Here is a 15,457-nt window from a genome sequence, read left to right as displayed (position 1 = left end):
TTGTTTGTTTTTTTGATATTGAGCTGCATGAGCTGCTTGTAAATTTTGGAGATTAATCCTTTGTCAGTTGCTTCATTTGCAAATATTTTCTCCCATTCTTATGGTTGTCTTTTCATCTTGATTATGGTTTCCTTTGCTGTGCAAAAGCTTTTAAGTTTCATTAGGTCCCATTTGTTTACTTTTGTTTTTATTTCCATTTCTCTAGGAGGTGGGTCAGAAAGGATCTTGCTGTGATTTATGTCATAGAGTGTTCTGCCTATGTTTTCCTCTAAGAGTTTTATAGTGTCTGGTCTTACATTTAGGTCTTTAGTCCATTTTGAGTTTATTTTTGTGTATGGTGTTAGGGAGTGTTCTAATTTCATTCTTTTACATGTAGCTGTGCAGTTTTCCCAGCACCACTTATTGAAGAGGCCATCTTTTCTCCATTTTATACTCTTGCCACCTTTATCAAAGATAAGGTGACCATATGTGCATGGGTTTATCTCTGGGCTTTCTATCCTGTTCCACTGATCTATATTTCTGTTTTTGTGCCAGTACCACACTGTCTTGATTACCGTAGCTTTGTAGTATAGCCTGAAGTCAGGGAGCCTGATTCCTCCAGCTCCGTTTTTCTTTCTCAAGATTGCTTTGGTTATTCGGGGTCTTTTGTGTTCCATACAAACTGTGCAATTTTTTCTTCTAGTTCTGTGAAAAATGCAGTTGGTAGTTTGATAGAGCTTGCATTGAATCTGTAGATTGCTTTGGGTAGTATAGTCATTTTCACAATGTTGATTCGTCCAATCCAAGCACATGGTATATCTCTCCCTCTGTTTGTATCATCTTTAATTTCTTTCATCAGTGTCTTATAGTTTTCTGCATAGAGGTCTTTTATCTCCTTAGGTAGGTTTATTCCTAGGTATTTTATTCTTTTTGTTGCAGTGGTAAATGGGAGTGTTTCCTTAATTTCTCTTTCAGATTTTTCATCATTCGTGTATAGGAATGCAAGTGATTTCTGTACATTAATTTTGTATCCATTGAGTAGCTCTAGTAGTTTTCTGGTAGCACCTTCAGGATTCTCTCTATATAGTATCATGACATCTGCAAACAATGACAGTTTTACTTCTTCTTTTCTGATTTGGATTCCTTTTATTTCTTTTTCTTCTCTGATTGCTGTGGCTAAAACTTCCAAAACTGTGTTGAATAATAGCGGTGAGAGTGGGCAACCTTGTCTTGTTCCTGATCTTAGAGGAAATGGTTTCAGTTTTTCACCATTGAGAACAATGTTGGCTGTGGGTTTGTCATATATGGCCTTTATTATGTTGAGGTAGGTTCCCTCTATGCCTACTTTCTGGAGAGTTTTTATCATAAATGGGTGATGAATTTTGTCAAAAGCTTTTTCTATGTTTATTGATATTATCATATGGTTTTTATTCTTCATTTTGTTAATATGGTGTGTCACATTGATTGATTTGCGTATATTGAAGAATCCTTGCATTCCTGGGGTAAACCCCACTTGATCATGGTGTATGATCCTTTTAATGTGCTGTTGGATTCTGTTTGTTAGTATTTTGTTGAGGATTTTTGCATCTATGTTCCTCAGTGATATTGGCCTGTAGTTTTCTTTCTTTGTGACATCCTTGCCTGGTTTTGGTATCAAGGTGATGGTGGCCTCGTAGAATGAGTTTGGGAGTGTTCCTCCCTCTGCTATATTTTGGAAGAGTTTGAGAAGGATAGGTGTTAGCTCTTCTCTAAATGTTTGAGAGAATTCGCCTGTGAAGCCATCTGGTCCTGGGCTTTTGTTTCTTGGAAGATTTTTAATCACAGTTTCAATTTCAGTGCTTGTGATTTTTCTGTGTGTATTTTCTATTTCTTCCTGGTTCAGTCTCTGAAGGTCTTGCTTTTTAAGAATTTGTCCATTTCCTCCAGGTTGTCCATTTCACTGGCATATAGTTGCTTGTAATTGTTAGTTCTCCTTTTTCATTTCTAATTCTGTTGATTTGAGTCTTCTCCGTTTTTTTCTTGATGAGTCTGGCTAATGGTTTATCAATTTTTTTTATCTTCTCAAAGAACTAGCTTTAGTTTTATTGATCTTTGCTATTGTTTCCTTCATTTCTTTTTCACTTATTTCTGATCTGATCTTTATGATTTCTTTCCTTCTGCTAACTTTGGTGCCTTCTTTTTTTTGTTCTTCTTTCTCTAATTGCTTTAGGTGTAAGGTTAGGTTGTTTATTTGAGATTTTTCTTGTTTCTTCAGGTAGGATTGTATTGCTCTAAAATTCTCTCTTAGAACTGCTTTTGCTGCATCCCATAGGTTTTGTATCATCGTGTTTTCATTGTTGTTTGTTTCTAGATATGTTTTTATTTCCTCTTTGATTTCTTCAGTGATCTCTTGGTTATTTAGTAGCATATTGTTTACTCTCCATGTGTTTGTATTTTTTAGTTTTTTTTCCTGTAATTGACACCTAGTCTCATAGTGTTGTGGTCAGAAAAGATACTTGATACTATTTTACTTTTCTTAAATTTACCAAGGCTTGATTTGTGACCCAAGATATGGTCTATCCTGGAGAATGTTCCATGAGCACTTGAGAAGAAAGTGTACTCTGTTGTTTTTGGATGGAATGTCCTATAAATATCAATTAAGTCCATCTTGTTTAATGTGTCATTTAAATCTTGTGTTTCCTTATTTATTTTCATTTTGGATGATCTGTCCATTGATGAAAGTGGGATGTTAAAGTCCCCTACTATGATTGTGTTACTGTCGATTTCCCCTTTTATGGATGTTAGCATTTGCCTTATGTATTGAGGTGCTCGTCTGTTGGGTGCATAAATATTTACAATTGTTATATCTTCTTCTTGGATTGATCCCTTGATCATTATGTAGTCTTTATTTTAAAGTCTATTTTGTCTGATACGAGAATTGCTACTCCATCTTTCTTTTGATTTCCTTTTGCATGGAATATCTTTTTCCATCCCCTCACTTTCAGTCTGTTTGTGCCCCTAGGTCTGAAGGGGTTCTCTTGTAGACAGCATATATATGGGTCTTGTTTTTTTTTTTTTTTTTTTTTGCGATACGCGGGCCTCTCACTGTTGTGGCCTTTCCCGTTGCGGAGCACAGGCTCTGGACGCGCAGGCTCAGCGGCCATGGCTCACGGTCCTAGCCGCTCCGCGGCATGTGAGATCTTCCCAGACCGGAGCACGAACCCGTATCCCCTGCATCAGCAGGCGGACTCTCAACCACTGCGCCACCAGGGAAGCCCGGGTCTTGTTTTTGTATCCATTCAGCCAGTCTATGTCTTTTGGTTTGAGCATTTAATCCATTTACATTTAAGGTAATCATCGATATGTATGTTCCTATTACCATTTTCTTAATTGTTTTGCGTTTGTTTTGGTAGGTCTTTTCTGTCTCTGTGTTTCCTGCCTAGAGAAGTTCCTTTATCATTTGTTGTAAAGCTGGTTTGGTGGTGCTGAATTCTCTTAGCTTTTGCTTGTCTGTAAAGGTTTTAATTTCTCCATTGAATCTGAATGAGATCCTTGCTGGGTAGAGTAATGTTGGTTGTAGGTTTTTCCCTTTCATCACTTTGAATATGTGCTGCCACTCCCGGAGTTTCTGCTGAAAAATCAGCTGTTAAACTTACGGGGATTTCCTGTATGTTATTTGTTGCTTTTCCCTTGCTGCTTTTAATATTTTTTCTTTGTATGTAATTTTTATAGTTTGATTAATATGTGTCTTGGTGTGTTTTTCTTTTGGTTTATCCTGTATGGGGCTCTGAGCTTCCTGGACTTGATTGACTATTTCCTTTCCCATGGTAGGGAAGTCTTCAACTATAATCTCTTCAAATATTTTCTCAGACCCTTTTTTTTTCTCTTCTTCTTCTGGGACCCCAATAATTCGAATGTTGTGCATTTAATGTTGTCCCAGAAGTCTCTGAGAATGTCCTCAATTCTTTTCATTCCTTTTCTTTATTCTGCTCCCTGGCAGTTATTTCCACCATTTTATCTTCCAGCTCAGTTATCCATTCTTCTGTCTCAGTTATTCTGTTATTGATTCCTTCTAGAGTTTTTTAGTTTCAGTAATTTTGTTGTTCATCATTGTTTGTTTGCTCTTTAGTTCTTCTAGATCCTTGTTAAATGTTTCTTGTGTTTTCTCCATTCTGTTTCCGAGATTTTGGATCATTTTTACTGTCATTACTCTGAATTCTTTTTCAGGTAGGTTGCCTATTTTGTCTTCATTTATTTCATCTTTTAGGTTTTTACCTTCCTCCTTCATCTGTAACATTTTTTTTTGTCGTTTCTTTTTTTGATAGGTGGTGCTATATTCCTATCTTACTGGTTGTTTGGCCTGAGGTTTCCAGCACTGGCGTTTTCAGGCAGTTGGTTAGAGCCAGGTCTTGGTGCTGAGATGAGGACCTCCAGGAGACCTCACTCCAATGAATATTCCCTGGGGTCTGAGGTTCTCTGTTAGTCCATTGGTTTGGACTCAGAGCTCCCACCACAGGAGCTCAGGCCCGACCTCTGGCCTGGGAACCAAGATCCTGCAAGCCAGTCACTGGGGGTTCCTACCATCCCCTTAGGCATCCGTGGTCCCCCACCAGTGCCTGGTAGGTGCCTTAGTTGTACAGAGACACGAATTCCGTGTCCTCCTAGTCTGCCATCTTGACTCCATCCCCTGAGTCCTTATCTTTTAGCAGTACGTACTGAAGTATTTATAGATGAGGTGATATGATGTCTATGATTTTCTTTCTTTTTTTTTTTTAATATATTCTTTTTAGAAATTAATTAGGTTGCACTGTGTTTTAGTTGAGGCAGGTGGGCTCCTTAGTTGCGACACACAGGCTCCTTATTTGCAGCTTGCAGGCTCCTTAGTTGTGGCAGGCAGCCTCCTTAGTTGCTGCATGTGAACTCTTAGTTGCAGCATGCATGTGGGATCTAGTTCCCTGACCAGGGATCCAACCCAGACCTCCTGCTTGGGAGCATGGAATCTTATCCACTGTGCCACCAGGGAAGTCCCCTATGATTTTCTTTAAAATGATCAAGCCGAGTCAGGGGAAAGGGGCAGTGGGTGGGAGTATAGATGAAGTAAGATTGACCATGCTTCGTAGATACCTTTGAAGGTGGGTAATGGGTCCATAGTGGTTCGTTATACTGGTATGTCTACTTATATGTATGTATATGTTTGAAACTTTCCATGACCAAAAAAAAAAAAAAAAAAAAGGAAAGAGGAGGAAAAATCCTATGCATTGAATATTTCAAATGTTCAAATGTGCAAATTTTATGCAAAACCTGTATGAGTATGAAGTTTATTACACTTTTCAGTATCAAGAGAGCTGGAAGCACAGTACATATAAGGGCTTGTAATATTAGAAATGTTATACATAATTTCTATAAGAAAGCCCTCAATGATTTACAGACAAAGACTTGCCTTCTCTTGATTTTTTAATCAAAGAATTGTACTTACTAAATGGGCAAATTTAATCGTTCTTATATACCAAATTAAAAATGCTAAGTATTCATTATTATTTGAAAAATAACAAATTGGCCTGTTAGCTCTGAGTTTGCTACAGTTGTTGGATTGAGAAAGGATTCTGTGTGGACTTTAATAATCGGATGTGGGGACATAAAATGGAAAGTTCATGTCCTTATGGGCACAAACAAACTAAATAAAAGTGAAACCGTCCCAGAGAATTTCAGAAATTGTAAATAACAAATGATATTACCCCATCAAGTCACTAAACAATCTTTAGTGTATTGGAAATCAGGATTCATTTCCACTCCAAAGTTTAAAAAAAAGAAAAGGGGAAGTAAATCAGAATGTAAACATTGTGTGAAAGAGCTAAATATACTTTTTGAAACATTTTTTCCAAGTAAAAACTGTCGTTTCAAAGAAAAACCAGTTAAGATATTTATCTTTTGTTAATCAGGTAAATCAATTTAATATCCTCTGGATATCTTGTTGCACTAAAGCACCATCTAGGAGAAAGAACCCAGTATATTAACTGTGAGTCACTCCAAGGTCACTGTCAAACTTTCTCAGTTTGCATCTGTGCATTTTTTTTTTTTTTTTTTTTTTTTGGCCGTGCCACACGGCATGTGGGATCTTAGTTCCCTGACCAGGGATTGAACCCGTGCCCCCTGCAGTGGAAGCACGAAATCCCAACCACTGGATGGCCAGGGAAGTCCCACATCTGTGCATTTTTATTTAGTTGTAATTGAGTCTGAATACTGTGGTTTGCTTTTTGTATTTAATAGTTTGTATTTATATTTCTTTGTACAGGCATTCTTTTTTTTCCAGGGTGGACAAATTTTTTTTTCTTTTGTCTCTCTTTTTTAAAAATTTGTCTTATTGAAGTATAGTTGATTTACAATTCTGTGTTAATTTCTACTGTAGAGCAAAGTAATTCAGTTATACATGTATATACATTCTTTTTTTAAAATATTCTTTTCCATTATGGTTCATCATAGGATATTGAATACAGTTCCCTGTACTGTATAGTAGGACCTTGTTGTTTATCCATTCTCTATATAATAGTTTGCATCTGCTAATCCCAACCTCCCATTCCATCCCTCTCCCACTCCCCTCCCTCTTGGCAACCACAAGTCTGTTCTCTATGTCTGTGAGTCTGTTTCTGTTTCGTAGATAAGTTCATTTGTGTTGTATTTTTAGATTCCACATATAAGTGATATCATATGGTATTTGTCTTTCTCTGACTTCACTTAGTATGATGGTCTCTGGGTCCATCCTGTTGCTGCACTGTTCCTGCTGTTTTAATAGCCATAGCTCATCCTCTCACAGATGCAGACACTGAGATTAGTCATTGCTGAATTGGGCACGTTTGGTTGTTGCAGGCTTCTGCTATTCTAACTTTAATAGTGTTGTTAATCAGAATTCCAGCGACGGGTAATAATGATCTAATTTCACCCTCACAACACTCTTTTTTTCTTTTTTTGAATTTTGTATATTTTTTATACAGCAGCTTCATATTAGTTATCCATTTTATACATATTAGTGTATACATGTCAATCCCAATCTCCCAGTTCATCACACACCCCCCACCACTTTCCCTACCTTGGTGTCCATACGTTTGTTCTCTATATCTGTATCTCTATTTCTGCCCTGCAAACCAGTTCACCTGTACCAGTTTTCTAGGTTCCACATACATGCATTAATATACGATATTTGTTTTTCTCTTTCTGACTTACTTCACTCTGTATGACAGTCTCTAGATCCATCCACGTCTCTACAAATGACCCAATTTCGTTCCTTTTTATGGCTGAGTAATATTCCACTGTATATATGTACCATATCTTCTTTATCCATTTATCTGTCGATGGGCATTTAGGTTGCTTCCATGACCTGGCTATTGTAAATAGTGCTGCAGTGAACATTGGGGTGCATGTGTCTTTTTTTTATACTACTTTTATTTATTTATTAATCAAATACATTCACTGATTTTTGCATCCTGACTTAAACCTCTATCTGTCTTTCACTCATCTTTTTTTTTCACACACACACACACACTGTATTTTATTTTTACAAGAGATAAATAAACTGACACCAAGCATTGTAAATGGATGACCACAAGAAAAGCAACAATGATTGCAATTACCAAACATGAAACACACTCATACTATGTCATAATATTTACATTCAGTCCAGTAATCCTCCACTGTAACAGCTCCTTTACTTTGCAGTGAAAATTGATTTGTATATTTTTTGCCTCTGAGTCCTTGTGGGATTTTTTTTTTATTCAAACAGAAAGTCACAAAAATTATAATCATCCTCATCAGTTCACTCAGTCCCATGTAATTTTTTTTTTATCTTGATCTTTTCTTAGCGCTTTTATGAATTCATCAGTTTTCCATTAGAGTTCTGAAAATGCTTATTCATTCAGTTCAGCAGTATAGTCAGTTACCAGAAACCTGTACTTGTCAGAGTCTTTCCCATGAATTCCTTGAAGACGAAACCCTTTTATAGGAACATATTTGCAAAAGCATCAGAGTACACCCAGAACTGTCTGTAAATGACAAAAGACTTAAAAATGACCACGGTTACAGATTTGATGAAAGTTCATAATAATGCAATTGACAAGGAAATTTAGTTATTTCTGAGATATACATTTTAAAGTAATAACTAGAATTATTAATGATAACATTATACCAGAACATATGAGATTTTTAGAAATTTCATGTAATGTCTGAAACATTTATATTAACATATTTCCTTACAAATAACCCAAAGAAAGTTTAGTATTAGTTGTTTTTTTGGTTTGTTTGTTTGTTTTTTTATACTGCAGGTTCTCATTAGTCATCAATTTTATACACATCAGTGTATACATGTCAATCCCAATCGCCCAATTCAGCACACCACCATCCCGACCCCACGGCGTTTTCCCCCCTTGGTGTCCATACGTTTGTTCTCTACATCTTTGTCTCAATTTCTGCCCTGCAAACTGGTTCACCTGTACCAGTTTTCTAGGTTCCACATACATGCGTTAATATACGATATTTGTTTTTCTCTTTCTGACTTACTTCACTCTGTATGACAGTCTCTAGATCCATCCACGTCTCAACAAATGACTCAATTCCGTTCCTTTTTATGGCTGAGTAATATTCCATTGTATATATGTACCACATCTTCTTTATCCATTCATCTGTCGATGGGCATTTAGGTTGCTTCCATGACCTGGCTATTGTAAATAGTGCTGCAGTGAACACTGGGGTGCATGTGTCTTTTTGCATTATGGTTTTCTCTGGGTATATGCCCAGTAGTGGGATTGCTGGGTCATATGGTAATTCTATTTTTAGTTTTGTAAGGAACCTCCATACTGTTCTCCATAGTGGCTGTATCAATTTACATTCCCACCAACAGTGCAAGAGGGTTCCTTTTTGTCCCCACCCAATCCAGCATTTGTTGCTTGTAGATTTTCTGATGATGCCCATTCTAACTGGTGTGAGGTGATACCTCACTGTAGTTTTGATTTGCATTTCTCTAATAATTAGTGATGTTCAGCAGCTTTTCATGTGCTTCTTGGCCATCTGTATGTCTTCTTTAGAGAAATGTCTGTTTAGGTCTTCTGCCCACTTCTGGATGGGGTTGTTTGTTTTTTTAATATTGAGCTACATGAGCTGTTTATTTATTTTGGAGATTAATCCTTTGTCCATTGATTCGTTTGCAAATATTTTTTCCCATTCTGAGGGTTGTCTTTTCATCTTGTTTGTAGTTTCCTTTGCTTTGCAAAAGGTTTTAAGTTTCATTAGGTCCCATTTGTTTATTTTTGCTTTTATTTCCATTACGCTAGGAGGTGGATCAAAAAAGATCTTGCTGTGATTTATGTCAAAGAGTGTTCCTCCTATGTTTTCCTCAAAGAGTTCTATAGTGTCTGGTCTTACATTTAGATCTTTAGTCCATTTTAAGTTTATTTTTGTGTATGGTGTTAGAGAGTGTTCTAAGTTCATTCTTTTACATGTAGCTGTCCAGTTATCCCAGCACCACTTATTGAAGACACTGTTTTTTCTCCATTGTATATCCTTACCTCCTTTGTCATAGATTAGTTGGCCATAGATGCATGGGTTTATCTCTGGGCTTTCCAACGTGTTCCATTGATCTGTATTTCTGTTTTTGTGCCAGTACCATATTGTCTTGATTACTGTAGCTTTGTAGTATAGTCTGAAGTCAGGGAGTCTGATTCCTCCAGCTCCGTTTTTTTTCCCTCAAGACTGCTTTGGCTATTCGGCATCTTTTGTGTCTCCATACAAATTTTAAGATAATTTGTTCTAGTTCCGTAAAAAATGCCATTGGTTATTTGATAGGGATTGCATTGAATCTGTAGATTGCTTTGGGTAGTATAGTCATTTCCCCAATATTGATTCTTCCAATCCAAGAACATGGTATATCTCTCCATCTGTTTGTATTGTCATTAATTTCTTTCATCGGTGTCTTATAGTTTTCTGCATACAGGTCTTTTGTCTCCTTAGGTAGGTTTATTCCTAGGTATTCCTAGGTATTTTGTTACAGTGGTAAATGGGATTGTTTCCTTAATTTCTCTTTCTCATTTTGCATTGATAGTGTATAGGAATGCGAGAGGTTTTTGTGCGTTACTTTTGTATCCTGCAACCTTACCAAATTCATTGATTGGTTCTAGTAGTTTTCTGGTGGCATCTTTTGGGTTTTCTATGTAGAGTAACATGTCATCTGCAAACAGTGACAGTTTTACTTCATTTCCAATTTGTATTCCTTTTGTTTCTTTTTCTTCTCTGATTGCTATGGCTAGGACTTCCAAAACTATGTTGAATAATAGTGGCAAGAGTGGACATCCTTGTCTTGTTCCTGATCTTACAGGAAATGCTTTCAGTTTTTCACCATTGAGAATGATGTTTGCTGTGGGTTTGTCTTATATGGCCTTTATTATGTTGAGGTAGGTTTCCTCTATGCTCTCTTTTGGGAGAGTTTTTTATCATAAATGGGTGTTGAATTTTGTCAAAAGCTTTTTCTGCATCTATTGAGATGATCATACAGTTTTCCTTCTTCAATTTGTTAATATGGTGTATCACATTGATTGATTTGCGTATATTGCAGAATCCTTGCATCCCTGGGATAAATCCCACTTGCTCATGGTGTATGATCCTTTTAATGTGTTGTTGGATTCTTTTTGCTAGTATTTTGTTGAGGATTTCTGCATCTATATTCATTGGTGATATTGGTCTGTAATTTTCTTTTTTTGTAGTGTCTTTGTCTGGTTTTGGTATCAGGGTGATGGTGGCCTCATAGAATGATTTTAGGAGTGTTCCTTCCTCTGCAATTTTTGGAAGAGTTTGAGAAGGATGAGTGTTAGCTCTTCTCTAAATGTTTGATAGAATTCACCTGTGAAGCCATCTGGTCCTGGTATTTTGTTTGTTGGAAGATTTTTAATCACAGTTTCAATTTCATTACTTGTGATTGGTCTGTTCATATTTTCTGTTTCTTCCTGGTTCAGTCTTGGAATGTTATACCTTTCTAAGAATAGGTCCATTTCTTCCAGGTTGTCCATTTCATTGGCATAGAGTTGCTTGTAGTAGTCTCTTAGGATGCTTTGTATTTCTGTAGTGTCTGTTGTACCTTCTCCTTTTTCATTTCTAATTTTATTGATTTGAGTCCTCTCCCTCTTTTTCTTGATGAGTCTGGCTAATTGGGTATCAATTTTGTTTATCTTCTCAAAGAAGCAGCTTTTAGTTTTATTGATCTTTGCTATTGTTTTCTTTGTTTCTATTTCAGTTATTTCTGCTCTGATCTTTATGATTTCCTTTGCTTCTACTAACTTTGGCTTTTGTTTGTTCTTTCTCTAGTTCCTTTTGGTGTAAGGTTAGATTCTTTATTTGAGATTTTTCTTTTTTTTGAGGTAGGCTTGTATTGCTATAAACTTCCCTATTAGAACTGCGTTTGCTGCATCCCATGGGTTTTGGATCATTGTGTTTTCGTTGTAATTTGTCTCTAGGTGTTTTTTGATTTCCTCTTTGATTTCTTCAGTGATCTCTTGGTGATTTAGTAACATATTGTTTAGCCTCCATGTGTTTGTGTTTTTTATGTTTTTTTTCCTGCAGTTGATTTCTCATCTCATAGCATTGTGGTCAGAAAAGATGCTTGATATGATTTCAATTTTCTTAAATTTACTGAGGCTTGATTAGTGACCCAGGGTGTGATCTGTCCTGGAGAATGTTCCGTGTGCACTTTAGAAGAAAGTGTGATCTGCTGTTTTTGGATGCAATGTCCTATAAATGTCAATTAAATCTGTCTGGTCTGTTGTGTCATTTAAAGCTTGTGTTTCCTTATTAATTTTCAGTTTGGATCATCTGTCCATTGGTGTAAGTGAGGTGTTAAAGTCCCCCAATATTATTGTGTTACTGTTGATTTCCTCTTTTATAGCTGTTAGCAGTTGCCTTATGTGAGGTGCTCCTATGTTGGGGTGCATATATATTTATAATTGTTCTATCTTCTTCTTGGATTGATCCCTTGATCATTATGTAGTGTCCTTCCTTGTCTCTTGTAACATTCTTTATTTTAAAGTCTATTTTGTCTGATCTGAGAATTGATGCTCCAGCTTTCTTTTGATTTCCATTTGCATGGAATATCTTTTTCCATCCCCTCACTCTCAGTCTGTATGTGTCCCTAGGTCTGAAGTGGGTCTCTTGTAGACAGCATAAATATGGGTCTTTTTTTTTTATCCATTCAGCGAGCCTGTGTCTTTTGGTTGGAGCATTTAATCCATTCACGTTTAAGGTAATTATTGATATGTATGTTCCTATTACCATTTTCTTAATTGTTTTGGGTTTGTTTTTGTAAGTGCTTTTCTTCTTTTGTGTTTCCCACTTAGAGAAGTTCCTTTAGCATTTGTTGTAGAGCTGGTTTGGTGGTGCTGAATTCTCTTAGCTTTTGCTTGTCTGTAAAGCTTTTGATTTCTCCATCTAATCTGAATGAGATTCTTGCTGGGTAGAGTAATGTTGGTTGTAGGTTTTTCCGTTTCATCACTTTAAATGTGTGCTGCCACTCCCTTCTGACTTGTAGAGTTTCTGCTGAGAAATCAGCTGTTAACCTTATGGGAGTTCCCTTGTATGTTATTTGTCATTTTTCCCTTGTTCCTTTCAATAATTTTTCTTTGTCTTTAGTTTTTGTCAGTTTGATTACCATGTGTCTTGGCGTGTTTCTCCTTGGGTTTACCCTGCCTGGGACTTTTTGTGCTTCCTGGACTTGGGTGGCTATTTCCTTTCCTGTGTTAGAGAAGTTTTCAACTATAATCTCTTCAAATATTTTCTCTGGTCCCCTCTCTTTCTCTTCTCCTTCTGGGACCCCTATAATGTGAATGTTGTTGTGTTTAATGTTTTCCCAGAGGTCTCTTAGGCTGTCTTCATTTCTTTTCATTCTTTTTTCTTTATTCTGTTCCGCAGCAGTGAATTCCACCATTCTGTCCTCCAGGTCACTTATCCATTCTTCTGCCTCAGTTATTCTGCTATTGATTTCTTCTAGTGTAGTTTTCATTTCAGTTATTGCATTGTTCATCTCTGTTTATTCTTTAATTCTTCTAGATCTTTGTTAAACATTTCTTGCATCTTCTCGATCTTTGCCTCCATTCTTTTTCCGACGTCTTGCATCATCTTCACTATCATTATTCTGAAGTCTTTTTCTGGAAGGTTGCCTATCTCCACTTGATTTAATTGTTTTTCCTGGGTTTTATCTTGTTCCTTCATCTGGTACATAGTCCTTTACCTTTTCCTTTTGTCTGTCTTTCTGTGAATGTGGTTTTCCTTCCACAGGCTTCAGGATTGTAGTCCTTCTTGCTTCTGCTGTCTTCCCTCTGGCGGATGTGGCTATCTAAGAGGCTTGTGCAGGCTTCCTGATGCGAGGGACTGGTGGTGGGTAGACCTGGGTGTTGCTCTAGTGGGCAGAGCTCAGTAAAACTTTAATCCGCTTGTCTGCTGATGGGTGGGGCTGGGCTCCCTCCCTGTTGGTTGTTTTGCCTGAGGCGACCCAACAGTGGAGCCTACCCGGGCTCTTTGGTGGGGCTAATAACGGACTCTGGGAGGGCTCACGCCAAGGAGTACTTCCCAGAGCTTCTGCTGCCAGTGTCCTTGTCCTCACGGTGGGACACAGCCACCCCCTGCCTCTGCAGGAGACCCTCCAACACTAGCAGGTAAGTGTGGTTCAGTCTCCTATGGTGTCACTGCTCCTTCCCCTGGGTCCCAATGTGCACACTGCATTGTGTGTGCCCTCCAAGAGTGGTGTCTCTGTTTCCCCCAGTCCTGTCAAAGTCCTGCAATCAAATCCCACTAGCCTTCAAAGTCTGATTCTCTAGGAATTCCTCCTCCCGTTGCCAGACAACCAAGTTGGGAAGCCTGACGTGGGGCTCAGAACCTTCACTCCAGTGGGTGGACTTCTGTGGCACAAGTGTTCTCCAGTTTATGAGTCACCCACCCAGCAGTTATGGGATTTGATTTTACTGTGATTGCGCACCCCCATCTCATTGTGGCTTCTCCTTTGTCTTTGGATGTGGGGTGTATTTTTTGGTGAGTTCCAGTGTCTTCCTGTCGATGATTGTTCAGCAGTTAGTTGTGATTCCGGTGTTCTCGCAGGAGGGAGTGAGCGCACGTCCTTGTACTCTGCCATCTTCCTCACAACACCCTTGAACGAAAGCTCTGTCTTTATTCCTGTCTCATCGATCAGGAGACCATGCTATAAGGGTGAAGCATTTGAAAGTACTTGGATTTCTACTTCCGTTTCGTTAAAACACTTTAAAATGTTTAATTCTTTGACTGGTGTAGAATGTGAACTTTAAATTAATTTCCTTTCAATATGATACCATTCTGAAAATTCTGCTGAGGAAAACAAATTAACCAGCCCTTTTATTTATTTACAGCTTGGAAGACTGTCATGATTGGATTTCTAAAGCCATAAACTCTCAGGAAACTGATGGCCTCATCAATTCTGTGAGTTGTTAAAACGCATTGTGTGTGCTCTGGGTGTTTTCCTGGGTTTGGATTTACAGTCCGATATTTAGTAATCTTAACTATCTCATGCTGTGCAAGGCCAGGTCACGTATCCTGCCTTCTTGGTAAACAGCGGTCCTCGCTGGCCCCATGAAGGGTGCCCCCCCCATCCCTGTCTTTGTGAGGCTGGAGCTTGAGCTGCTTTGTGATGCTGGGTGTGGAGATGGTTTTCACTCTTCAGGCAGCACTGTTGAATCAATCCGTTTAAGTAGAGAGTATCAAGATGAAGACAAAAGAGTGAGAGACATCAGTATTAAATCTATACATGGGATGGCCTGCTGTGATGATTAAACATACTGTCTGTGTTAATTGATTAATTATGGACGTATCTGTGTCCACTTATGGACACATTTGCTGGTACTGTTGCTCCTTTGTGGTCATTTATCAGCATGGCCACCGAGAGCTCGGCAGGAGGCACATAAACCAAATAAAGTGAAAGACCTAACCTCTAGGTGGGGTCTTTACAAAAGCAAATTAAAGTATTATCCAGAGCAATGATCCTTGGCTTTCACTCTGCTAATTTCTTCCCTAAAACACAGGAAAGTGTAGTTTACTCTTCTGTATTATGAACTGTTTGCATTTTTCTCCTCTTTTCCGGCAGGAGCTGGGGTCTCCGAGCAGGGTGGGCGACCCCCCACCAGAGGCCTGGCGTCCGTCGGCGGCCCCCCTGCGCCTCCGCTGCGTGGACACGTTCCGCGGGTACGTGGGCTCCCTGGTGACACGTGGGCACAGGTGGCCTCGGTGGCACGTTCACAAGTCCACCCAGTTGCAGCGGGAGGCGTTTCACGTGCCTTTTACTCTCTAGGCTAGAAAGGATTTCCTGCCCTAAAGAGAAATCGGTGGCCTCTCCTGACTTGAAACCTGTCACGAGAGCCAGGGTGACGTGTCCCTGGAGGGCAGCGGTGGGAGAGGCCGGAGCCCGCCTCCCCTGGGGCACAGGTGCTGCTGAGAAAGCCACTCACACGTG

At 38.5% G+C, this 15,457-nt stretch overlaps 1 protein-coding gene across 3 annotated transcripts in view; it reads left to right on the top strand.

Annotated features, from left to right (window-relative positions):
- HGSNAT (heparan-alpha-glucosaminide N-acetyltransferase) overlaps positions 1–15,457 on the top strand; it is a gene marked incomplete at both ends in the record, with an annotated part of 45,360 nt that overhangs the window by 17,349 nt on the left and 12,554 nt on the right. For all 3 annotated transcript variants that reach the window (XM_079726639.1, XM_079726640.1, XM_079726638.1), the window contains 2 exons: positions 14,361–14,430; positions 15,092–15,189. In XM_079726639.1, coding sequence (XP_079582765.1) covers positions 14,361–14,430; positions 15,092–15,189 — 168 coding nt within the window. The remainder of the gene's footprint in view (positions 1–14,360; positions 14,431–15,091; positions 15,190–15,457) is intronic.

This window comes from Hyperoodon ampullatus (genome assembly GCF_949752795.1).
Source record: "Hyperoodon ampullatus genome assembly, chromosome: 20".
In the NCBI taxonomy this organism is placed as follows: Eukaryota; Metazoa; Chordata; class Mammalia; order Artiodactyla; family Ziphiidae; genus Hyperoodon; species Hyperoodon ampullatus.
The sequence above is the reverse complement of the archived record's forward strand: the minus strand, read 5'-3'. Positions and strand labels throughout refer to the sequence as shown.